Source organism: Biomphalaria glabrata, chromosome 14, assembly GCF_947242115.1.
Source record: "Biomphalaria glabrata chromosome 14, xgBioGlab47.1, whole genome shotgun sequence".
Taxonomy (NCBI): Eukaryota; Metazoa; Mollusca; class Gastropoda; family Planorbidae; genus Biomphalaria; species Biomphalaria glabrata.
In genome coordinates this window covers 3,119,315-3,146,507 of record NC_074724.1, presented here as the reverse complement: position 1 = coordinate 3,146,507, position 27,193 = coordinate 3,119,315, and the positions used below count along the sequence as shown (strand labels likewise).

Below are 27,193 nucleotides of genomic sequence, written 5' to 3'. Positions count from 1 at the left end.
GGCAGGCCAGTGTTATAGTATATTGTGTGTGTTAACTGTTGACCTGTGTTATTGTATGTGTGCTAACAGGCAGGCCAGTTTTATAGTATATTGTGTTAACTGTTGACCAGTGTTATTGTATGTGTGCTAACAGGCAGGCCAGTGTTTTGTGATATGGTTTCTCATGCTGGCTGGCTGACAGGTGATAATCATGATATATAAACATAAGTAATTGATAGGACATTAATGAGCTGTGATGTGTGAGTTATTGTAAATTGTGAACGTTTGAACTATGTCAATGAAGACTCCAGTTGTTAAAGAGTCTAGTTCTACAGAGTTTCCTAATGATGAATTATAGCTTTCTCTAGGTGTTTGCTTGGGGTAACATTGTTTCTATGATAATAATAATAAAGACAAGTCTTGCACTTTAGAAAACAATGTCATATAAAAGCAATGTATGACATAATTGTACTGGTTTTTATGTTAAGTAATTATGTTCTCCAGATATCTTCACGTTGATCTAGTCTTTCTTGTTAGAGATGTCATCAAGGATCAGAGTGCAATACTGGCTGATGCCTTCTCAAATATTTATTGAAATTTTTTTTTAAAATTTATTCTTATATGATAAAGAAAAAAAATTGCTACATGTTTGTTTTTTTAAAGTTCTGGTTTATTTTTCAATTAAATTTAACAATTAAGCGTCATTGTGATTTTTAGCAATATTTTTTTTGAAGATTAAGTGTACTGGTTCTTTTAGAAGATACCTACATGTAGTCAATTTTCATTCTAATTTTTTGTAGTCTAGTTATGATTTTGTGCTAGCAATGAATTAGAACAAAAGGAGAAAGAATATATTTTTTTCTTGGTCAGTCATCTTAATTCTATGAATTATAATTGTGGGTACTTTATTGTGTAGGTTAAAAGCAATCACCTTCTCATTTCTGAGAAATAATGGTTTGTGCACTATTTCAAATCAGTTCATTTTATAAGTTGTTCTGCTTGGTTAGGATGAAAACCTTAATGATGGATAAAGCTACAAAAAAACAGCTATTAATTATTCAAAGTTATTTAATGAGCAATGTACAATTGATCAATGTAACAAATGTCCTTCAACAACAGAATGAAGTCAATAGGCAGAGAAGCCACAAAACAGTGAACCATATAGAGTCTAAAGCAACAGGCAGATGATCAAAATTCATGCCTGAACAAATGGTGAGGGAAAAAAAGCAAATAAAAAAAATAAATAATAATAATAATAATAAACAGAGTCTACAAATGGCATGAAATGATACATCACTACGTCAACATACAACAAGGAATGCTGGGAATCAAATGTTTACTACACAAGTCTTTTCTCTAATCAAGATTTCATCATTTAGAAATGTGTGATCTTAAAAAAAATGTCAATAAAACAATATAAAAAAAACAGAACTATCTACTTTTGTTTACATATCAATTAGCTTCAATTTTACCTGTACTATTAGTTAAACTGTACTATACTGTAATTCCACTTTCAAAATGATTTTGATTCATTTATGTTATCCAGAAATACACATAAAAATGTTGACATGAATAAAAACATTTTAGAATTAAATATAATTGACATTTTACTTGGAACACATCTCCTCAGTCTTACACTGTTTCATTATTTACAAAATAAATAGTTAGTATTGGTCACACACATAGAACATGAATGAATGGAAATTGGTCACAGATCATAGATAGAAATGTTTCTCCCAGTCAACAAACAGTGTCATAGCACTGACTTTCTTTGACAGTCAACAGTGTCATAGCACTGACTTTCTTTGACAGTCAACAAAGAGTGTTATAGCACTGACTTTCTTTGACAATCAAAAAACAACTAATACCAGATTCATTCATAATTGATAAGATAGACAGACAACATTTAGACGAGCTGATAACTGAACCACAATACAGAATAAACAAATGACTTAAATTTTATCCAACAATAGTAAATGCTTTCAATAATGCCAGTCTTATCTTCTAAATCACACACACAAAAAAAGGCCCGCTTTAAGAAAACAAATGTACACTCAAATAAAATCACTCAACTTGAATCTCTAGTTCACCTAGTGGAGGTGACTGCAGAGACTTTCTTTTCAATTATACTACATATAGGCCTAACTAATAAACAATGGCTATTGATACCACCAAACACAACCAAGGGTAATGTCAGTAAGATGAAAGGCTTAGATGATTATTCCTAGAGTGAAATTATGACTAACATATAGACATATTTTATAGCAGTCTTGGTGTATCATAGTATAAACTATATAATAAATACTTGAGATAGAACATTTCATTTGACCAACTCAAGATTTTAAAGCTCACATATTCATTCAAATATAATACCTTTCAGATGCTTAAGTTCGTTACTATCTCCATTCCAAACTGGCATATGACTTGAATACTATATTCCTATAGTGTGGAAATCTCAGGCAATAAGAAACATCTAATGTAAAAATATACCTTCAAACAAATATACAATTTAAATATTGATCACATAATAAATATCCATGGGTATGGTCTGTCTACAGATTTGAACATATAAATAAAATTGTTCATTGAACAAATTCTGTCTCACTTCAGTCTCTCTTTCAAAAGAATCAATGAAATGTTGAAGATGAACTAGCAGCACTCAGTGCCTAAGTCAATGGTCTTGGTTTTGAATGTGGGTTTACATCAGATTTAATGGTCTTCTGGCACTGCTATTAATCTTTCACAACAACTAAACATCAATCAGTCAAAGTCTACCAAAACTATCAATATCTCACACACTGAAAGTTCATCCTATCCTGACTTCAGCTATTCAAAGTGTTCATCCGGTCAAGTTAGCAACTGACATCCAATATCTGAGATCTATCCTGAGGGCAAGTGTTATAACTCCCCATGTTGATCTGGATGAGCCTGTTCTGTCTGCACTCCATCATCTAGGAAGTAACAAACAAAGAAATCACATCAAAATGGTTGACACAAAGTTCATGTCTCTGGAGACACATTAAACTGCTTGATGAGAAAATAGAGATTTTAAGATAGACAAAAAAAAAATATTTGAAATTACTTTCTAGGTCATAAAGTTCTCATTGGTTTGAGCTTCAGATTTACTATTTTAAAATTTATTTTGAGAAAACTAAATGTCAAATGACATTTTCAAATCTACTAAACCTTTTTTTTTTCTATTGTAAATATTTTAACTAAAAAAATTATTAGATAGCCAACAGTTGATTGCCACTGTACCAACAGGACAGTCTAAATGTATCTGACAGAGCATGTTTTCAAAGCACTGACCCATATACTTTGTAAAGCTTGTCCAAGTTAAAGTTCCCCAGATGTTAGTGTTGATCAAGTGCTAACATTTTACTGTCTATTTATCAAGGCAAAAAAGTGATTGAAAGAGATTTGAAATACTATGTGCATCAAACACACAAGTAGTCTGTAACAGAAGCAGACATGATTCAGGCCACACAGTTACAGCTTATATAATAAAAAACGAACTTCCAAAAGTGTTTTATGAGAGATTGCTTACACCAATAACAAAGCTAAATCTTTCACCAGTCCTAATAATATATCTACTCCACTGATAAGTTGAAGAGAAGTGTTAGTATGGCTGACAAATGAGCTTTTGTTGCAAGCCCAAACTAATGGTGGTTACAAATAATTTGTCAAATACAGAAATAAAAACCTACATCTGAACAGAAAGACTGTGTAAAAACTCAAAGTTCTCCCCCCTCATGAAAGGTTTTGTCTGTGGGAAATAGAAACAGATCAACATTTGGAACATAATTAATAAAAAAAAAAAGGCAATGAAGGGAATAGTACTCAGTGAGAAGACCTGTCTTAAAAATATCATAGTCTGCAAAAGTTTTCTATGATTCAACCGAATAAGATTGCTAAATCCTAACCCTATCTTCTTACAGAACGGCAAGGAGGAATCAAACTTGGCACCATACTGACTAAAGAACAAAGCTCATATCATGTGACCAGTCAATAATTTACAGGTGTCATTCACCAGTGTTTTGCAAGTTTATTTTAATTCTACAAATATAAGCTTTTTTAAAATAAAAAATGTAATCACATTTATACTAGACTGAATAAAAAAAAAATGCCTATTTGAAGTATGAGTTAACTGAAGTGTCTGCTGATGATATTCAACTTCCAGGTAAACAAAAAAATCATGGCGAAAGAACAAAGTTTGGCTTCTCTTTAAAACAAAAAAAGGTTCAAGTTCATTCAACTTACAAACAGGTTTCAAATGTCAAGTTTGAAGAAAGGCATTTGGCTTATGTTCAATTCTCAGAGAATGAAATCCTCACATCATTTGTAGGAGTTGGATCTCAATAATCATCATGAGTTGTCTATGTAAAATGTTATCTACAGTCCCTTTATGTTTTCTATATTATTGATAGAATATACTACCAGAACTGATTAACACATAAACCAAACCCTGTACACATACTAGACTTGATAACCCCTACATTACAACATTCAGTTATCTACCTAGCTGGAGTATTTCCTCCTCTGTAGTGTCCTCTTTAGGTTTCCTCTTTGATTTGGGTTTCCTTTTACCAGAACTTGTTCTGTCTTCTGGTGTCTCCTTCTCCCCAGAAGGCTTAGCATCCTCCTTTTTAGTAGGTGGAGCTGACTCCTGTTCTGGACTATCTGGGGTGGCATAAGGAGTATCAGGTGTGGCAGTTGGAGTCTCAGTCTCCTCAGTGGGGTCAAATGTTGCCTCATCAGGGGCATCCTCTTTGCCACTCTCATCAGTTGGCGGAACATCAGCTATGAATAAAGTAATTTCGACAAATGGACAAAAAGTGACATTTCTGACTGACATTAGTCTGAAGAACAAGAGATTTACTGTTACATTTATTGAGTATATAGAGTTTTCCATGCTTAGATATCCCTAAGAAATGGGAAAGAATGAGCAAGTATCAAAACAAAATGTGTAATGTCATCAAATGTATGCTGAGCATTTGGCGATGCACAGCATTTTGTGCCAACATCTCAAATTACCTTGTTGAGTGGAGTCCCCAGTGCTAGTTTCTTCTGAAGTGTTTTCACTCTTCTTAGCTTTGTCTTCCTTGACTTTAGGCTTGGGTCTGAAGTTCTGTCAAATTACACACAAAAAAACCCACTAAAGATATCAGCTTTTGATAAAACCTTGGTAATTACATGTTACTTGCAGCTGCCTAGTTAAAATAAATATGATCTAGAGAACTATGCCTTGTACCTTTGCCTTATTAATGAGATATCTCATTTCTCTGTCCAAGGCAGCAATCTTTAAGCCGACATCCTCAGCTTTGAGCGTCGGTTCCTCATAAGCTTTTAGTTTAGACTGGGCTTTTACACTGTTATCTCTCCATTGCTAAGGAAAAAGAGAAGAAAAAAGATCAGTCAACAAGTAATGACAATACCACATTGTATAATGAAATCACTACAAAAGAAAATAAACATGAGGATGTCATAATACTTTGAATATGTACCAGTTTTGTATTCACCACTGGTTAGAGTTGTAAAAAACAGAGTACAAAGACTGATGCAATGTTGTGCTGATGGAATGTTATTTGGTGGGAAGAGTTGTGGCATAACACTACTCTGGGAGCCAAGATGGCTAATTAAAGTTGTTTGTTATAATCTGAAAGTGTTGTTATTTCAAGTAGCTAACAGTTGTGTGAAGTTTTCCCACCCAGTTGGAAGGTAATGCTAGTGCATCTTTGGTGCAATGTGTTGTACTTCTGTTCTCAGACCATGAAATCCTCACAAGAAACACTAGGAGTTGGATCTCAACAATCATCATAGAGGCACACCATCATCTCAAGTTTATTTTACCTTCAAATTGAGTGGGAAGATTGCACATGGAAAGATTATTTGACTAATCTCACAGACACACACTTTGGTTGTTAACCTACCCACATAAGTAAGTGAACATATTGTCTTTTTTTTTAAAATATACCCTACCCAAATGTCAAAAGTGTTAGCTTACAATACCATTGCAACTGGAGATTTAGATTGGAAATAAAAGATTGTGCTAAGGAACAAGGAAAAACATCAACAGTGCTTTTGTATCAACAATTCTAGCACTTGTTAATTAATAAAATAAATAATTAATAAAGTTTTTGAATTTAGTTGAGTTAGCTAGAGATGATCCTAAGGTCCTTAAGCCTCACAAAAATTGAATTAATTATTGGATTCACCATCCCCTCAATACATATGTGTACATAAAATATCTGTGAATTTTTGTTTAAACGTTAGTTGGCATTTGATCCTTCATCAGACCATGAAATCCTCACAGCAGTAGGAGTTGGATCTCAAGAATCATCATTTGTTTATCAATTAATGCTTTTTTTTTTTCTAAATAGAGTAGATCTAATTTTTATAATCATAGATTTTTTTTAACAATATTGCACAGATGTAATAAACTTCTAACTATCCATGTTAGGGCCCAGTGAGCACATCACTGAGTCTTTAAAACTGACAAACTGGATCATTATCTCACAAGTTTAACAAGTTAAAACAAACTTAACACCTTCAACACTGAACCAGTCAGTTGAAAACAAACCAATGTGTAAAATGGCAATCAAGAATAAACTTATTGATTTACTGGCACTGATTAGTTTTGTTCATTACTGTACTTAGCACAAACAGAGACTAATTAGTCATACTGAACTATGTACAGCATACAGAGGCTACTAAGTGGGTTTGTGCTATCTAAGTGACTATCAGATCATATAAAGACATTTCCTTGTCTAAACAAAATGGATGTGTGTCAGAGGGATAAACTGCTTGGCTACCTATCAAGGGGCTGGAGTTTGAAACCTATCCAAGCTGAATTGTGTAGACAGCAGAGAGACCTACAAGAACAACTTTCAGCCTAGTGGTCCACAAGGGATTGGCTAAGAATCAACTCTTCTCTCTCTCTCTCTCTATATATATATATATATACAAGTAAATTGACTAGTGAGCCTTCTCATTAGTAATAAGAATTAAGATACTTGACAAGCATACATTAAATTCATAACATATGAGCTTGACAACAGATCTAATCTTTATTCTGAACAGATCACTCTACAACACCACTTCAACATTTCTAGTGCAAACATCACTTGAATAACTTTCTCTAACAGAGCCCAAGTGGGGGAAATTCCTCCTGTAATCCTATCAACCCTGAACACAGAGCTACACTAAGCCTGACCTACCCTTGACATCATGGCATGGCATCATGCTAAGCCCCCCCCCCTGCCCCCAAGCTCTCTTTTATGGGCAAAAAGTGGTCTCCCTGGAGTTCTGTTGTAGAGATAAATGACTTTACTTTATAGAAAGTTTTTTTTTGGCAGCACACAATGGCAGGAACAGATTGGACACATAGCAAGAAAGATGAGCCACACTAAAGCAATTAAAAAAAAAAAAAAAAAAAACAGTTCTACTATCGTAACCAGTGAATTCATCAGAAAATGAAATCCTCATGTCAAAACTAAGAGTTGGATCTCATCACTCATCATCTTTTTTCTGGTCTAACAAACTTTGACTCTGTTATTCTGTTACTTAGCTTACAAAACTAAAATATCTGTATAACGCAATACACAAGATTGATAGGCATAATGCCTATTACAAACTATCCTCACAAGAATAATTGTTCTCCCTACAGAAGGAAACGCATGTTCCAGAAGCTTAACATTGGAAACCAGCAAAACTTGTGGAGTGTCACCAGTAAAGGGCAGCCATGTCATCCAACACTGCCCCAAAACAATTCTATAGAAGGACATTGGCATGGAGAGATACTCCATCAGGAAACTACTGTGCAGTTCAACTTACATATAGAACTAGTTATCTGAGCCCTCCAAAGATATAAACTAGCTTATGATTAGAAAGTACATGTGTACCCTATAGAAATCCCTGTAAGTCCTACAAAACACACGAGACCTACTTTTGTTTCATTGATCAGTTTTTCCAAGGTCTCCAGCTCCACCTGTGTAAAGATAGGATCCTCTACATCTGTCATGTTCTTCACTGTGGCCAAAAACACTGTGGTCTGGTTGAGTGCACTCTTCAGTGCTGCCAGAGCTTTAGGTCTTTCTTCATGCTCATACACTCTCTTACTCAGAGCTTTGGTGGCATCCTTCAAGAACTTCAGCTTAGAGACAAAGTCCTACAGGACACACACAAAAAGATGTCTTTATTTACTACTTAGCCCAAAAAAAGTGAACACTATGTTAAAACTATAAAAAGAATAAAGTCAATGGCACACTACATATTACTCCAAACGGTTTGAAATGAACTTGAATTAAAATAAATATCATGTTTTACATTTTCAATGTACAGTATCAAACAGAAAACTATTTTTAGCTTTCTCTGTAAGCCAATTTAAATCCAGACCAGACTGGAGCCAGCACTTACAGCTTTCTTAGTCTCTGGGGTTTGGTCGTACAACCAGTCTGACGCTTCACTCAGCTGTGCATTGATCTTCTCTCTTTCTTCTTCAGTGGTACATTTCATGTGCAGGTCCTGGCTCAACTTGTCCTGCAGGTCAAAGATGAAAGACTCCAACTCATTTTTAGCTTTCTCAAGTTCCATTTTCTCTTTATCTATTTTTCTCAACTCTGACAGCCTGGAAACACAAACAAAAGAATGAAAGTTAAGCTTGTGTTTCAATGAATTGTATTCAAATGTTTACATTTAGCAGACTATAGTTGTAACAATATTTCTTTAGTAAGGTGATATAGCTGACCAAACATTTCTACAAGAGCTTTATCTTTATTTACAATAACAATTTCTAGTTCACAGATGAGATTGAATCACTAATAGAGGTTGGAACGGGGAAAAAAAAAAAAAAGGGGGGGGGGGTGTTTACATCTGTGAAGTATAGTTAATATATTAAAGAATTTTATAAATATTACATTTGTATAACTTGTAAAATTATTTGTCCTCCTAATAACTTTGAGAACCTATCCAAACAATGCCAAAATAGTGTGGAGAAAAACCATTAAAAGTAATAATTCTTTTGTTATTACCATTGAAATATAAAAACTACAACTAAATCTGTATTATTATTTTTAAAAAATTAAATATACAAATCGAACATGAGGATCTATCAGTTCTATGTGATTGAACTGACCAAGTAATTAGAATCTCTATAGTCTCTACAATCAACTCATTGGAAAAGTTATGGAGGCACTAGCTAGTGCATTTCAAACCAAGCAGCATAAATAAAACCAACACTTGATTAGTCATCCTAGTCTGTGATTCAACTGACCTTTGTTTAGCAGCAACAAACTTCTCATTGGTCAGGTTCTTTAAGTCTAGGATTTCTTCTTCCGTTTTAATGAGTTCTTTTATACTGAGTACCTTTGGACCTTTCTCTTTAGCTTCTTGGGACTTTTTCTCTTCTTCTGTTTTATTTGTCCCTTCAGCTTTGGGCTGGAAAAAAAAAAAAAAAGGTGATTGAATGAGTTTAAAGTAGTTCTCACTAAAACTATTTCCTACTTCAACTGAAGGTGACCAATATCTTAGATAATTATTTTCAACAACATTTTTGTTAGTGGTTTTTATTTTAGTTGGGGGGGGGGGGGCTTAAAAATATATCACACATCAGAACAAAAAATAGTAATCCAAAGGCTGTCCCATATAAAATACCAGGTAGCAACAGTATTGTTTAATTCTAGTTTTCAAGACAAAAACAAACTTGATTGGATATTTGGTTGAGTCAATACTTCATTATTAACCAACTCTTTTGTATGTAATGGTTCCTTACTGTACATGTGTTTGTTTACAAGACCAACACATGTGATCATGTATTGCTGAAGTTTACTACTCAAAGTGCCACATTTTAAAACCCTAATGAAACATGAACATACATTGATAAACAAATAATTATTCTCATACTCTGCAGCCCACAAAACATTTGAATGTTTGCTATGAAAAAAAAAAAAGCAAGTGCACACCTGTTCACTCTTGGCATCTTTCTTCTGAGTAGCATCCTCCTGTTTGTCTTGAGGAGGCTCCTCTTTGTCTGCACTTTCCTCCTTTTGACCCTCTTTGTTCTCTGTCTTCTCATCCTCATCCTCTTTCTTGTCACTCTCTGTACTCTCTTCATTGGAATCTGCCTGCTCCTCCTAGTTAGTGCAATACAAAAATTCACAAGATTAGAAACACTCTAAGTCTTCAGACTTTAGTTCATGCTAGTGAAAACAGTTGTGTACCTAATGATGACACCTTTCCAAACTAAAGCATAAGTGAAGAAATACATTTTAAATGAAACAAATTTAAAAAGTGATTAATATAATTATAACAAAAGCATTGTGTACAAAGAAACTGAGGACACATACAACACTTAACAGAGACATTAGTTCAAGTATAAAACAATAAACAGATACTGCTGATTAGTACGAGCTAAGAAAAGAAAAAAAAAAGAACTTATGTAATGACTAAGTCACAGTGAGTGAGAATGACAAGTATATTAATTAACTTCTTTAGTAGAAAGAAGATTGGAAGGACCATGTGGCTGCATGTCACACCAACTATGTGTCTGTCTAAATCATTGACACATTGTTTCAAGAGCATAGCATGGGGATAAATTTAACAAATCATCTGGATTGTCTGCAGTTTTAATTCCTTTATCAGACATTATTTCTGAAGTCAAAAAAATACACAGCCACTAATATAAATATATCACATTCACAATAATGAAAATGAACATTAAAAAACTTATTTATCTCAGACAGCCTCATTAGGTGAAAACTGAGGATGTCTATCTCATTTATTTAAAATCAAGAGCCATAAGTAGCCACTGTAGCTAGTTGAAATTCAATGAGATATCTAAAGTGACATTGGACTTTGAATAGAATATTACACTTAAAAGACCAAGCCGTAAGTAGAGAAGACCAATGTGATATCAGATTTTTTAAAACCAAATTTCTTTTTTATACGTTCCTGTCAAAGAGGTTTATGCAATTTCAATATGGAAGAAGGGTCTAGTTTCAGAAGTTTTGCATCTATTCTAAAGAGATTTTTAAAAGTGCTTGTAGTTTTTAACATTAAAAAAACTGACAGATACATCCAACATATGTGAGGGCCCCTAAAATATTTATTTTCTACAAAAGTCAAAACAAGAGTGTTCATTTAATTCAACCTCCCAAAAAGAAATCCTCACCAACAAGTTGTACTTATATTTTGTACTTGCCATCACTGAAAGTACACCTAACACCACATAATGTTTACAAATGGGCAAAATTGTTTTCAAGGAAAGGTTCGATGCATAGTTGTTTTTTTTTATATTGAGATATATCAGGAGAACAATACATTCAAGAAGATAAAATGATGGGCAGCCAAAATACTAGACCTAACCAACATGCTCATTTTAGCCCAATCTGAACATTTTAGACAAATGTGAACTTTAGGAATAATTTAGAGTCACCAAAATGGTTAAGCGGCAAGCCCTGCAAATTTAGAGGAAAAAAAAAAAAAGTGAGTTTCAAAGACCTTTGGTTCTGTGCCAGTACTAGTGTCATTCTGACCAGTTTCCTTCTCCAGTGGGCTGGAGCTTTCATCAGTGGGTCCACCTGATGGTGTGTCCTCACCCTGCTCTCATGCAACCACCAAAAGATAAAACAAGCAACAAACATGTGAATTGGAAAAATAAAAAATTTAAAAAGTACAACACATGCAATGTCAAGAAAAAAAACAAAAAAAACAATTCAAAATTAGTATATAAACTGTTAAAAATTGGTAATAACATAAGATACAGGCTTTCTTTTCCTTTGTTTTCTTTTTAAGTACTTTTGTGTTTATACTGAGAATATATTTACAAGTCTATTTAGTAGCCACTAATCTGCTATACAAATTTTTACTAGTAAATTAAATAAAAAAACTGTGCAAAATACACTCTCTTAAAATATTAACCTATTTAATGTCTAATTATTTGTGTATTTTAAGTAACAAAAATCAAATCTGAAAGCCAACTTATTTAGTCAATTAGAAAAAATGCTTTCCCCTTTAATGCAAAGCAAAAAAAGTGAATAGAAAAGAATGTTTGAAAAAAATATAATTAACAAATTGTCATTATAAATATATATCAATATGAGATATGGGGTGATAAAAATGTTTTCAAATTATTGACTAAAATGTGACATTAAAAAAAAAAACAATACAAAAAAAAGTTTTAAAAAGGGATATAGTTAATTTACTGTAAACTTTTTTTTGGTAGCACGTTATTTAATGACTTGCTATGTGGATTTAAATACTGAGACTTGTACCATGTTGCAGACATGCATAAATGTAAACTGCATTCACTCTTCTAACTGAGCCACACCAAGATAAAGCTATTCCAATGAATATTTCATGAACTAATTAGCAGATAAAGAATGATAAACTACAAGGTAGACAGCAAATAACTAATTGGTCTTTTATTCCATGAAGGACTAAATGTATCATAATAAACGAATTCACAGTAATCTTAGAATAATCAGCTTTACAATGACCTTAGCTCAAACCAAAGTAGATTTAGTTCTATCCCTTATAATGGAAGATGAAAAGGATAAAGATTATGTTTTAATTAATGCAACACTTAGAGGTATGAAAACAACTATGACATATACTACAGCTGTGAATTAAATAATGTTCATTTTTTCAGACATAGGATATAATAACATAATTCCTATTTGTAAGTATTTTTATTATTCAAATTGAATAACATGTCTACAAACAAGAAGAGTCAGTCTAAACAGTTATCCTATGCTAACAAAACAGCTAAACTACAGACACACCAACACATAAAATGAGTGCTAAAAGTGAAGAAGTCTAAGACTCACCTCTTGCTCGGGAGTATCTTCCACTTTATTCTCTTCATCAGTGGCTCCACTGCCAAACAAGCCTCCAATAGCACTGCCCAGCTCTGTGCAATAACAATAGAAGGTCCATTATCTATCAAGTAACTACTTTTTTGTGACAAGAATATTTAATGTCTATTTCTATAATGAGATACACAATGAACATATGAAATCAGTTCAAACCAGCTGATCTTATTTAGAACTGAAAGCTACTCACTTGACCAAGTAGATTTCTCTTCAGCTTCAGTGTCATTCTTTTCAAATATGGACTCCACCTGAAACATTTATAGGGCGATTTAAAACTTACAAAAGAAAAGGGGCTCTCGTTAGGTCATGTCATCAACTTTAACTTATTATCCATAGATTTTCAGGTGCTACATAAGAAAACAGTGTCCTTGAAATAGATATATAGACCTATATTCTATCTAAGTAGCATCTTTGGAGCTTTTGAAAGGACCAAAATTCAAGTGCCTCTTACATTCACATCCTAAAACCATAAAAATTCTGAGTTGACTGACCTGCCATATCCACTAACATGACATTATTTTTAATTACATTTCATCAATCCTGTATCAACTCACATTGGAATCTATATTACTGCCAATTCATACAGGACTTTATAACACCTAATGAGGAAGCTACTTTTCTGTTGCCTACATTTTGGATATCCCTTGCCACTTGAATTTTACAGTGTAGGACACTTTCTTCATTAGGCCTTTTCATATATATGTATGTTAAATATGTTCTGTTAATAGAAGATAAGTGGAAAATAATATAATTACCCTGTCAAGTGTTAGAATACCACTGCCATCCATTTGGAAATGAGCTTTGATGCCTTTGGGTTCTTTGTCTTTATTATTGGCTAGTGCATCCTCCACACCAACTAAAGTATATTTACTGATCAAAGGTGTGCCAAAGGACCTGTGCAAACAATGAAATGGTACATCAACAATGTCCAGAAGAGATTAACAAAGCCTAAAATACTTAGAAACATCCTCCTCACTGAGGACACATAATAGTGAGTGTCTTGACAAATTGTACTGGTTTTCAGACCCTGATTTGACTTTTAGTGATAAATATGATAAAGAGACCAATTCTAGTTTTTGTTATTTTCTGACATTTTGATCAAGGGACTGATATTGTCAGCACTACAAATGTTAAGGCACAAGAACAATGATTAAAAGACACATCAGAATATGACATCCTCAGATTTCAATAGGAGTTGGATCTCAATCATCATCATGTGTGAAACATTTCTGACACCATAAAAGCTTTCAAAGGTTTGAATTCTCTTAAATATTCTATGTCAGAACACCAGCAACTAGTTTAGCATTGATTTCAGTGGTCTGGTAAGTTATAGCTAACGAAAACATCTCTATTCTACACATTTTATTACAACTTCCAACACTAGTCCATTGGTCACTTAATGGTCACCCAAGTCTAGTCAACAACACATAGGGTGGCATGGATTAAACATCAACAGTGTTTCTGAGGCAATAAAAGTGGACAATTGACTATCTTACTGATTTTTTTGATGTGCTTTTTGCTTTGATCTAGATAGATATCAATAGAAATCTATGTTACTTCTCAATGTTTACAAGAGTAATATCTTTAAGCTTAGACACACTCAACTTGTGTGGAAAAAGAAACAAATGGTATACCAACCTTCTGTCTTCTTCTGTAAGGAAATCTAGTCCACTGTAGGTCACCATAAAGCTGAAGTCTTTAGTATGTTTGTTGAAGGTCATGACTTTCTTCTGTGGGTATGGGTTCATGCGACTAAACAGTGTACGCTTGATTAGTTTGGGTTCTTCCTCCTCAGTCTTCTGTCTCTCAAACTCTACCTGATGGGTACATTACACAGGCTTATATCATTTCTATAGTAAAAGGCAAGAGTTAATGAATTTCAAAACTAGAGACTTGGTGGCGAAGTGGTTAATACTTTCTAACTTAGATTGAGTTTGAATTCTTCAAAGTATTACGAAAGCACCCTTGAATTTTAAGAAACTTGTTTTTGATAATTCATCAGACTATGAAATCCTCACAAAAGTAGGAGTTGGATCTCAACAATCATCATTTTTTTTATCAATCAATGCTTTTTTAAAACTTTTTCTTTATTAGGGAAAATCTATTTTTTTAAAATAAAGTTGATTATTTTTTAATAAAAAGTTTATCTTTGAGCTGGTCACATAATATCAAGATTACCTATTGACCGAATTTGTCTTCTAAACTAGGTGTCAAAAGGAAAACCTAATATTGACTTCAAATACTTTGTGAAAACATTAGTCAATCTAAGAAACTCATCCAACACATAGTTATAGAAATGAGGTTTTTAGAAATGTTACTTACCACTATACAAATGTTGGGCAACATTATTGTTAGGAAGATTTATAGTTAACAAAGAAAATGTTATTCATATTGTTTGAAATATTGAAGGTGTTTAATTCTGATGTTTAACTTTGCATGAGTCAACTATAGTTGGTAGTTTCGACAAGCATATAGATATATCAAGTTAATGGTAAGATACAATACATAAATGTAATTAGCATATATATATATAAATCACTGATTAATTTAGGTACTCAGTTTATTCTAGAATCACATTTAGATTATTTTGAAAGCACAAAAAGGGAGACAATATTGAAAGACAGTGACAGCAGATGAGAAAATATTAGCACTACTAATGAATATCTGATCATTCTTTTTCTTCCATATTAGTGGAAAATGTGTTCATTATTGAATTCACTGAATTCTAAATATACATTATTGCTACCACTTATTGAGCAGTAAACTTGTAAATATGAATTGAACTAAACATGGGCACTCCCTAATTTATGACTGGTACACTTCATACATATAATGTTCAGAAAGTAACATGTTACCTCAACCTTTGAACACTATCAGCCAAGCTTATGAAAGACTTACATTAATTGGATAAATGTTGCCTTCTCTGACACCAAACTTCTTGACTTTGAAACCTTTACCAAGGTAAGCGGCCTGATAGACAGCCCCCATGGCAGCAGCTTCATCTGTGTTAATACTTTTACCTAGCTCAGACCTGTGGAAAATAATGAATGCAAGAAATGGAAGTAAAACATGGATACAATATTTATGCTTTACATATATAGCTCTAGTTTCACTGGATGCACAGTGGCTGAGTGGTAAAGGGCTTGACTTCCAAACCAAGGTCCAGGATTTGAATCCTAGTGAAGACTGGGATTTTCAATTCCGGGATCTTGGGTGCCTCTGAGCCCACCCAACTCTAATAGGTACCTGACATTAGTTGGGGAAAGAAAAGGCGGTTGGTTGTTGTGCTGACCCCGACACCCTAGTAAAACCGTGGGCCATAGAAACAGATGGCCTTCACTTACATCACCTGCCCTATAGCTCGCAAGGTCTGAAAGGGGAACTATACTTCACTACTTAAAAAAAAAAACCTAACCCTATCAGATCAATGGGGCAGATGAGGTAAAGGCTTCTGATTTTGTGACCCAATGTTAACAAGGGTGCCATGTGCCAAAATGACCTAGGGCCTTTACTTTTTCACAACTCAGGAGCGCCTTAAAAATCCAGACATTCAAAATCCCATTTTTTTAAAATGGGAATCAAAAGAGAAGCCCTCAGTTTGGAAGCCAAGTACTTAACTTATCAGTCACAATGACCCCATTAGTTTCACTTTCACATTGAAAATGTAAAGTGAGTTAAATAAAAACTAGACTCAAGAGACTTGGATAAAATAAGTTTTAAAATTGTTTATTTATAAGCAAACATCAATTTATTATGCAAACAACAAACTATTCACACTAATTGAAAACTGTATTTTACCTGCCCAAATACTTCATCAAAATTTCTTGAACTTTAGGCATTCTTGTACCACCTCCCATAAGTATCACTTCAGTGATCTCAGGCTAGATGCACCAAGAAATACATTCAGAAATGTTAATATCAATAGTAAGTTCATTTCTATAATGGTGTTTTCAGGTGCACCACAAAACAAACAAAAATTTTATTTCAATGATTCTTTTTTTTTCCACACAACTATTAAATGAATAATGAGATTATGGATGAGGCTCCTTTTAACAATGGACTGAACAGTTCTGTGTGCACTTACCAGGGTGATATCTGATAGTTTCAAAGCTTCTTCAATGGGTTTGGTTACCCTGTCAAACAAATCCTGTGTTAGTTCTTCCAGTTCTGCTCTTGTCACTGGGGACTTGAAGTCTTTCTCATCCAACAAGTTTTCAACCTTTCAAGAAAATAAAGGAAAAAACTAATTCAACCTTGACAAAACACAAACATGTTATAAAGACCTATTGAGATCTGATATGAAAAGTAACTTATATAATATATTAATGCCACAAAAGCTGAATGAGAGATATTATTGGCTGCTGACAGTTCACAGGTTAAAGGATAAGTCTCACCTAAAAATGAATCTCTAAGCAAATATTGTCAAAGGTGCCAAACAGCCTACATTATTCATGAAACTGCTAACCAATTTTATAACCCCAATTCTTATTAATTGAAAAGCTTTGAATGCTTTTCCCAATGTAACCATGCCATCAATCACTAAATTATGACAAGTTGAGATTGATTTTAAGAATAATTCAAACTTTTAAAAAAAACTTAATAACAATACAAGTTTAATGGTTTTGTTATTACTGGTTATTAACATATTTAAATCTAAGCTACCAGTTTCAGTTTTTCTGTGATTTGTGATTTGAGGCACATCGGCACAATTTAGGCACAGTTTTTCTGTGCTTGAATGTATCAGTACTTTGAAAATTATTTTATATCAAAGGAGTAAGCAACTGGATGGTTTCCAGGTCATGTGTTATGCACTTTAGACGGTAACCTCGATAGTCCCGGATTCAAACCATGACTGCTTTCCCTGCCATCCTGCGGGAGGCTTGGACTAAGGCATATCTTCAACACTGAAGAAACATCCGAAAGATGAAAACAAGCTATTTTTTTTAGTAAAAGTACAAGGTCATTCCATTAGAAGACTTAGAAGATAACCTGTGCAGTGTGATCCACATTAGCACTCAAAACTTTCTTGACTCTCTCTGCTTCCTTGAACAGCTTGGCCATGGCTCGACTGTTTTGTTCCACCTTGAGTGTTGTCTTCTTTTGACCATCGAAAGACTTGGCCAGGTGATCACGCAACCTTAAGGTGAACTCCAGACCACCAAGACTACGGTCAAACCTGATCAACAGACAAATAGGGATTAGAACAAATGAACAAATGTTTTTTTTAATGCAGGTCTCATTGTCTTGCAAGAATTTGTTTTTAATTTCTGAAATAATCTTTTAATCTATAACATAACTTTAAATCTTTAGCTAAGACGGAAATTTTTAAAAAAATTATAGAAAATAAAAATAGAGTGATGCTCTCTGTATAAACAGCATCTATATATATATATATATATATATAGTGCATTTCAATAAAAACCGAAGCAGCATACTTCCATTAAAATGACGTTTTAAATTTTCAAGATAAATATTGAACTGAAAAAAATTGACAATAAAAAAAATAATAATTTCCATTGCATGTTAACTCATTCATGCATTGAAGGAGACACTCAAATGAACTGTTAGTTAGACTATAACTTTTACTCTAATACAATATTAATCTGTTTAATGTTGTATCTGCCCTTACCCAACGCCTTTAATAGTTAGCTGTGGATTGGACTCAGATCTGGTTCCTTCTTTGGTCTTTACAACATTATAACCTGTTTATACAAGTCAAAATGGGTTATTTTATTTATTTTTTTCTAAATATGCAAATGACTTTAATAAATAAATAGAACACTTCCATAATGTAACATTTCTTTTGAAATTCAAATGTAAAACAAAGTGACCTAAAAAAAAAATCTTGTTCTAAGAAGTACTAAAAAATTCTATTTGGCTGGAAGAATCTCATACTAATGGTACAACTTTCACACTGTGTGGATCTAGTCTAATCTGATAAAACCATCAAAAAATCTTTGCAATCGCCTCTCAAAAAAAAAAAAAAAAAAAAACTTGGTTAAAAAGAAATAACACTGCCACTGCAGTCAACTTGGTTTAAATAAAACTAAAATGCTGAGTTTACTTACCTACAATAGTTGCCGTGGTGCTTGTGGAGCCCATGTCATAAAACATGTAGTATTGCATGGTGGCATTGAAGTTCTTGCGTCGGAACACACCATAGTTTAAGGCAACTAAACATAAAAAATATTTTGTTTTAATCAAGTATTAGTAACAAATCATTGCCAGAACATTGGCTTACAAAATATTCTTAATGCAGGCCTATCTAAAAAAAAAAAGTACTTGTCAAGATTGGATTTTTTTAGGAGGGTACTCTTGAGATAACCTAGCTCTATTTCATCCTTCATCAGACCATGAAATCCTCACAGCAGTAGGAGTTGGATCTCAAAAATCATCATTTGCTTTTTTTAAAACAACTCTTTAACATCTAGAAGGAATTTTATTCAATGCTCCTGTTCCTCATTGGTGCAGTCTAACCAAAGAAGAGAGTTTTAAACTGAGTCCTACCTGCAGCATTGTCACTCATCAACTGGAGGACATTGATACCAACTAGTTTGGCAGCATTGAGAACTGCTCTCCTCTCAGCTTGGTTATAGAATGGCGGAACAGTTATCACAGCATCTTTAATCTCTTGCTCTACGGACAGAAAACAGTCAAATAGAAGTATATTACATAAAGACTCTATGTGTGACTGTCTAATTCAATGAAGGACACCTTTTTTTTTTCTTTCTTTTAAACAAAAGAAAAAAAATCTAAAATGAGTGCCCATCAGAGTAAGAGAATTGTCTACACATGACTTTCAGAGTTGGATTGTTAAAGCATCATTTGGGCAACCAGTAAATAAAACATGTGTACCAGCCAGTATACCAGTAAACTATTTATACAGTTTAACAAATTTAATGCGATAATGTGTAGTGTGTATGCTTCATTAACACTGCCACAATTTTACATTGGTGCCAAGTTAGTTGTCGACTCATACTCCACCTCAACCCCCGGTACCTCTAAGCACATTTATAATAGGGTTGTATTAGCTACAAACTAAAGTATGTTGATGTCACAAGTCAAGCACACATTTTAGGAAGAATAGATTACCTGCAAAATTTTGTGCATATTCCTTAGCTTGTTCTAGTATCATAGCCAACAATTCTTCCACACTGTAAATCGTGTCGCTGAGCCAGACAAAAAAAAAAAAAAAAAAGAAAAATACATTTAAAAGCCTACATCAAATCAACAAACTTTGCTAGTTTAACAAACTTACTCTATTTCTGGGTGAAAAACGTCAAGCTCCAAAGCAAAAAGAAAAAGATATGGCTCTAAAAAATATTATAGGAATACAAAAAAAAAACAAAAAACTCTAAAATTAGAACAATAAATCTTTTTTTTTTGTAAAAATGTAAAATGTAAGGACTCCATTTACTATGGCTGGCCCTAAACATTGTTGCATTGATTCTTTTATTTGAAAAAGAAAGAAAAAACTATAAACATCTAATTTTCTATTTTTAACAAATTGATAGTGTGTCCTATCGTTTTGTGTTTGTCAGAAAGAGCTCTTCTTATACTAAAATTTAGTTAACTTCATACCACATCACATTAGGAATTAACACAAGTTCTATCTCAATAAGAGTGAGTGTGTTCACAAAGATAAATGAAGTTAACGAGACTGATAAAACAAATCCTATGCAACTTACTCATCAATCTTAAACAGTACAGTGCCTCTCTCTTCATCCTTCAACATGTCATAGTAGGGGAATCGCTTTCTAAAAAGTTGTACTTGTGGATCATCAAACTGACGGCCAATGATCTGCATCAAGTAGCCAACAGCCTTTTGGGGATACCTCAAGGCCTAGAAGTAATTTATAGAATGAATAAACAGTGAAGTGAAATGTGCACTGGGATTTGTTCGATGAATCTATCTTACAAATCCAAAAGAGTACAAGTATGGAAGTAGGGATTGAAAAAAAAAATCAACTATTTCTTTTATATATTAAAAAATTTATGTGACTTAATAAGATTTTTTTTATGTTCGTACACACACACTAACATCTTGTCTTAATTTCATAACAATAAAGGAAACAAAAACTGATCAAGACATCTCCAGTGATTTTGTTTTAAACCACTGTCAATAGAATACTTAAGAATAATTAATATTTATCTATGCTTGCCCCACAGAATCTATAGTTGCTTGACTGCAACCACGCCATGACCCAAAATTTTTTCATTACATATTGCTAATTTTTGTATTTATCAAAAACTATGAGTTCCTCTTGTACTATTGAAATACCCCCCCCCCCCCCCCCCCCAATTAAAATAAATGATTAAATAACATTTTAGATTTTTTTTTTATTTCTACATCTACATAACAGCGATACTTTTTTAAAAATCCAACATAAAGTAACAATTAGTTTTAGCTGTACTAAAGAGAGATACTCACTGTTGTTTGGGCTTCACTAGCAAAGTGTCTTTCTCCATCTCTGAATGCAACTAAAGTTGGTGTCTTTCTGCTAGACTCTCTGAGAATAAAAAAAACACAATAGAAATATGAAAAAAACCTTACTGATAATTCTCTACATTCTTACATTCAGTGTTTGACAATGAGGTAGTTTGAAAGCAGGTTTTTAGTTCACTTACAATTAGTTAAAAAGTTAGGAAAAGAAATGAAAAATTATTATAAATAATACTTGCTTAAAAGTTCAACAGCAAAGAATTAATGTATTGCAGACCTGCCTACCAAAAAAAGTCCAAATGCGTAACGCTGATGGTCAAAATGCGTATTTTGGCACCAGAATGTGTAACACTTACGCGATCCACTATTTTGTCATATATATATGTATATATATATATATATATATAATATTAGATCTAGATGTCATGATGAGATCTACAATCTAAACCTAGATCAATACGACAATAGAGATGATATCTAGACTAGATCTGGATCTATGTCTATATAATGAATATAATCTACGCTAGATCTGGGCTCAAGAGTGTTACCGATGCCGTGGATCCGCTACAAACGTAGGTCTACTCTCCAAACTTTCGTAGGCCTACCTTCATCCTTGATCTATTCTATACTAAGAATCTAGTCTAAATCTAGACTAGATGGTAGTAGATGTTATCGATCTAGATCTAGAATCTAGTCAATCTAAAATGATCTAAATCATACTAGATCTACAACTAGAGTGTAGAGTAATTACTAATGTAGAGAATCATGACATAACGTAATGACTAGCTAGACTCTAGCTAGAGTCTAGATCTATTTCTGTATAACAAGTTATCTAGATTCTAGATCTATTTCTGTATAACAAGTTATCTAGATTCTAGATCTAGAATCCAGATCTAGACTAGACTAGATATCTACAATGTCACTCGATAGCACTTCGATATTTTTTTCTATACAAATAAATACGGGAATCAGGGATTTAACATAATTAATTTCTACTAATGAACTTACAAAAAAAAAAAAGTCACGTTGGTGTATCAGCTAACTGACGGTACCAACCCGCCACTCCCTCACTCTCGCATTCTTCATTTCTTGACTAAATCTAATTGCTATTAAGAACCAATCAACGTATAGATCTGGACACAATGTGTTCCCCCACCTTTTCTGTTTATCCCCCCCAACAGGACGGCTTAGCGTGACCTCCGTGACCGCTCGTAAGCTAGTCAAGAGAGGGGGGAAAGGATACGAAATGCGTAACGCGACGGGTTAAATGCGTATTTGCGTACTGACGGTCATTTTTGGGAGATTTTGCGTAACGAATGCGCATTTTGCGTAACGGTAGGCAGGTCTGGTATTGCAAACAACCTGTATTTCTTTAACTTTTCATCAAGACGCCCAAAAAAGTAATAAAGAAATATAATAACAGAACATATCAAAGTAAAACAAAATAATGTAAAAGCTATCAAGAACTAAACTTACTTGTTCAATGCTATTTCCATAGGCACACCAGGCTAAAAGATAAGAAAAAATTTAATGAGACATATAATAATAATATGTGATAATCAGTATTGATTAGGAAACTATTCACAATCATTGATCGACCTTTAAAAAAATAATTAGTCTAATGCTTATTCCCTTGAAGTAACTTTTTTTTTTAATCTAGAAATTCAGAATCAAGATCTAACCAAGATAAAAGGTTCATTTTCTGTTGTCCTAAATGTGAAATATGATAAGCTTAATCAAAAAATATATAGGCATAAAAAAATTACTACTTTAACATCACACATTATATATTCAAATTTGTAGCTACAGATTGTCATCAGTCAGTGAAATCCTCATTATATGTAATAGGAGTTGGATCTCAACATTCATCAAGTGACAAATGTACAGTGTTTAGAGCATCAAATGTCTAGTATTTGACTTACTTTAACTATAGCAACTTTAAAGTACTCTCCTCCCAAGTCAATGGACATCACAGCTAGTCGACCTGTAAAATATTCAAAGTACAAAGTTTATTAATAAAAGAAAACTGTTACCACCAAAATGTTACTAATAGAGCTTGATACAAGAGCTTCAAACAAAGATGTCAGTATCTCAATACCACAAGACTGCTTTGCTTTTTCTGTAAAAAAAATGGTGTTATTCAACTGTGCCTATTTTTGGTACTTGATAATTACATTTAAAAAAAACAGAACTTATAATTACATTAAATAACAAACCAATCCTAATGAAACCCCAGGTTCAACCATTGAAAATGTCTGCCCCATGTGTTTACACTGAATTGGTGTGGCCTTACATGACAAAATTCTGAAAATTCATAATAAACACGAACCTGATACAGGCTGGTAGTAAGTTCAAACAAAAAAATGTGGATTAATATTTTGGTTGATTTAGACTCTTTAGATTTCAGCCTTCTTTTAAGTAGCATCTTTTACTTCAATTGAATGAGACAGTGAGAGCTTGATTGATAAGAAAAACATTATGAAATGTATCCATCTAGAGATTGAAAGATGGGGGAGGGGCAGAGGCATGGTCAACAGAGCTCATGCATAGAACTCAAGTTACTTTTAGGGCATAAGGGCTGGTAGGGTTAAATAATTTGTTACCAAAATAAAATGTCTGATACTACAAGTTCTAATTTAAATTTTTCTCGGTATACAAATAAATAATAACATCTAAAAAAACAAACAAAGTGTCCCTCCCCTCCCCAGAATACATTAAAACTCCTAAAAATGCAGCAGGATGGTATTGGTGAACTGAACTTACCAGCTACAGATGTCCAGGATATAAAAACAATCAGGGCAAAAAGCCCTAGTCTCATTTGGTTCTTTGTCATACTATGTCTATCTTGGAATTTCAACAGGCTGCGCTATGAAATCTTTATGAAAAAAATAAATAAATTGATATATCACTATTATAGTTTACAAAATATTACTACTAATTAAACTGAAGAAAAATGACACCCCCAACCTGCTTTCTCACCTCTGTGAAAATGTGGTAATGTAAACAGGTGTATTTCCTTTAGGTGTCTACTTAATTTTTTTATAAATAGGTAAGAATTCTCTGATTTCCAATTCAAAATCAAGCGATAGAGCAGGTACCTCACGAACCTAATTTTATCATACTGCCTACCCGACTTGAGCTTTTTTAATAGCAGTACAAACAGGCTACACCTGTTGATTTGTTCCTAAGCTTTATTGTTTATTATGGCCAGAACATACCTTCCTTTTTTTTTTTCAAATTTAAATCAACTGGCCACATTTGAATGATGCCCTTAACACAATTTTAAGCTAGTGAATTATTGAATATGTTACAATGAAATTAAACTGCCAGCTTTCTTTCTATTTCCATCACTCTCTTTCTGAAACGCCCAATTTTTGTAAAATCTTTAACCTGCGCATTGTAATTTCTGACACAAGACTTTCGACTTATTATGAAAAACACATCTTTTACCTCCACACCCAACACACACATGTATGCTTATGGCTGAATTCTAGTATCACTTTTACTTATACCAACCTGTCACAGTCACACCTCATTGTGACGTTTATGATTTATAGTGATGTTTATGATTTATAGTACAAAGAATTGTAAACTGTGTCAAGAGCACAAGAAAAGCCTCTGAACTCTAAAGATTGTGTTCAATGGACTTTGTATGATTATAATTTTTGACTATAGGATATTATTCATGATGTAATTATGTGCAACTTTGTGACAAGCAACTTATGGCTAGAATGACCTATATCAACTTATCTATTGTATGTAATAAATAATGTCTGATGACAAAAGTGTTGCCCAGTGTATTTGAATCTTTGTTGTGGTCTTGTATGACTCAAGTTTCACATAGCTAGAAGCCAAGAACCCAAGGTAACATTGAGATATACATGATGTCATAATGATGTTGCACACCCTTACCCACAAAAAAGATAGTCCTATACTATGTAAAACCGTAACCACCACTACCCCCCCCCCCCCCCCGACCTGCTTTCACTCTTTTGTCGACTCTCTGCAGTCTGGAAAATTATTATTTTATTATAACTAGATCGACATCAGGTAGTCTCAAAGTGGAAGACTTTTGTCCATTAAGGCTAGAACTAACAGTACAAAAATTGTGTTCCTTAGACTTAATACTCTGTCAGACTATCAGCACTACTTCTTATAGGGCACACTTACAAAGATCAAGACATCTATGTGTAGAAACTCAATGAACTTGTGTGTTGTGTCTGTTCTATTTTGACTGTTGTTTTTAATTGTACAAAGTAAAACTTAAAAATAGAGTTCTTGTAATCACTAAAAATTTCTGACCAAGACCCAGCAACAACAGGTAAACTAAAATCGTCAACTTTAAGATGTTTTAGATCTAGAATCTAGATTGGATCTATATAGATTACAAGGATCAATAATAATAAATATTATTAATAATCATATTAATAAACAAAAAAGAGCCCCTTCTTAGAGTAAGACTAGATTCTAGATCTACTTAATCTACTATTGTATAAATAGTATTAGTAATTATTTTTAAAGTATAGACTAGAGATCTAGAATAATTATAATCTTGATCTACTTTAGAATCAATAATTTAAAGGGAAACTGATGGTTTTTCAAATTTGAGTTATTGACATATTTAAATTCTGCGTAAAAAGTTGTAATAGTAAACATTTTACCGTTTGGTATTTAAATGATTAATAAATGCTTAGAAACATTTATATCTAATAAATTAATCAGTAAATTCTTGACATCTAAAAAAAAAACGAAGTGAGATCTAAAAGCATTAGGATAACAAACTCGAGAAAAAAAAGTAACATTTTCATCTAAGCCCCTCCCTGTCCTAAAAAGTAAATAGATTGTGTCTGACTGATTCTAACAAACTGGTCAGTGTAATGATAGTGTAGACTACGTGTAGTTGGTCATGACAAGATAACCAAGCAATAGTGTTTGTGTGTGTTGAATGGTCAGGCGACAAAATACACACTACCGTGGTTAGTCAAGCATGTAAATCTTTCATCACACATTTTTTTCTTTGCTTACAAGATCTAGATCTAACTGCAATTAACTTCATAGACGAAGATATATTTGAATATTTCCTTTACGAAAATGTAAACTTTAGTTAATATTTATTAATAATATGGTCTCCCTTTTGAGTTTATACAATTAAATAAGTCAATAGATTAAATTAATATAGGTTAGTGTGACGTCACATAGTGACATAGAAACCAGGTGAAAATCTTGATCATTTTGATTTTGGCTGCGCAGGAAAATTACATCAGAAAAACATAAATTACTACTTAAGTTATTATATAGCAAATAAAAAAAAAAAGAAGAATACATTCAATGATTCATTATCTGTAAATCAAAACACATATTATATTTAGATTTATAAAATTAAATTTAAAAAAAATCAATTGACAAAACCATCTTGCCATCGCAGATTTCTTTTGTACAGTCTTAGTCCGTCTTAGAGTTAGAGAATAGAGTAAAAAAACAAAACAGAAAAAACATCCATCATTTAGATCTATATAGATCTAGATCTACATTCTGACATTATCATTCAACGACGGATAACGATGATCGACGTATACCGTACTGACGTAGAGTAGAGTAGATCTCTCGAGTCATAAAAAAATAAAATTTAAATTAGGTAATTAGGCTTCTAAACTAGACGTAGACCTATCTCAGACAGTCAGAGATAAAATCTAATCTAGATCTAGATCTACACATCTAGATTACTGGATTAAGAAATGTTATAAATAATTTCTTTATTACCAGGACAAACAAAATAGATCTAGATCTAGATAAAGATCGTTAGACAGTACTTCTGGAAACACGATGACCACAAGGTTTCTTCCAACTCGCCGGTAAACAGTAGATCTAGAAGAAACGACCGTGGCGAAATGTGATTGGTCGA

At 33.1% G+C, this 27,193-nt stretch overlaps 1 protein-coding gene across 4 annotated transcripts; it reads right to left on the bottom strand.

Annotated features, from left to right (window-relative positions):
• Positions 1 to 1,029: 1,029 nt before the first annotated feature.
• Positions 1,030 to 27,193, bottom strand: LOC106053075 (hypoxia up-regulated protein 1-like). Of its 4 annotated transcripts, XM_056010181.1 has the most exons (28): positions 27,052 to 27,193; positions 24,055 to 24,166; positions 23,214 to 23,275; positions 22,768 to 22,799; positions 21,280 to 21,358; positions 20,537 to 20,691; positions 19,941 to 20,017; positions 19,356 to 19,484; positions 18,917 to 19,021; positions 18,478 to 18,550; positions 17,838 to 18,024; positions 16,933 to 17,067; positions 16,647 to 16,729; positions 15,747 to 15,879; positions 14,487 to 14,665; positions 13,604 to 13,742; positions 13,039 to 13,096; positions 12,804 to 12,886; positions 11,476 to 11,574; positions 9,939 to 10,109; positions 9,251 to 9,414; positions 8,395 to 8,605; positions 7,925 to 8,146; positions 5,231 to 5,365; positions 5,014 to 5,107; positions 4,498 to 4,779; positions 3,687 to 3,745; positions 1,030 to 2,930 (listed from the first exon to the last, which is right to left on the bottom strand). In XM_056010181.1, the coding sequence occupies exons 2-27, from the start codon at positions 24,122 to 24,124 to the stop codon at positions 3,714 to 3,716; spliced, it is 3,189 nt and encodes a 1,062-aa protein (XP_055866156.1). In that variant the 5' UTR covers positions 24,125 to 24,166; positions 27,052 to 27,193; the 3' UTR covers positions 1,030 to 2,930; positions 3,687 to 3,713. The 4 variants fall into 4 exon arrangements, with proteins under 4 accessions (XP_055866156.1, XP_055866154.1, XP_055866155.1 ...); XM_056010179.1 differs by lacking the exon at positions 3,687 to 3,745; XM_056010180.1 differs by lacking the exon at positions 3,687 to 3,745 and having other exon boundaries at positions 27,102 to 27,166.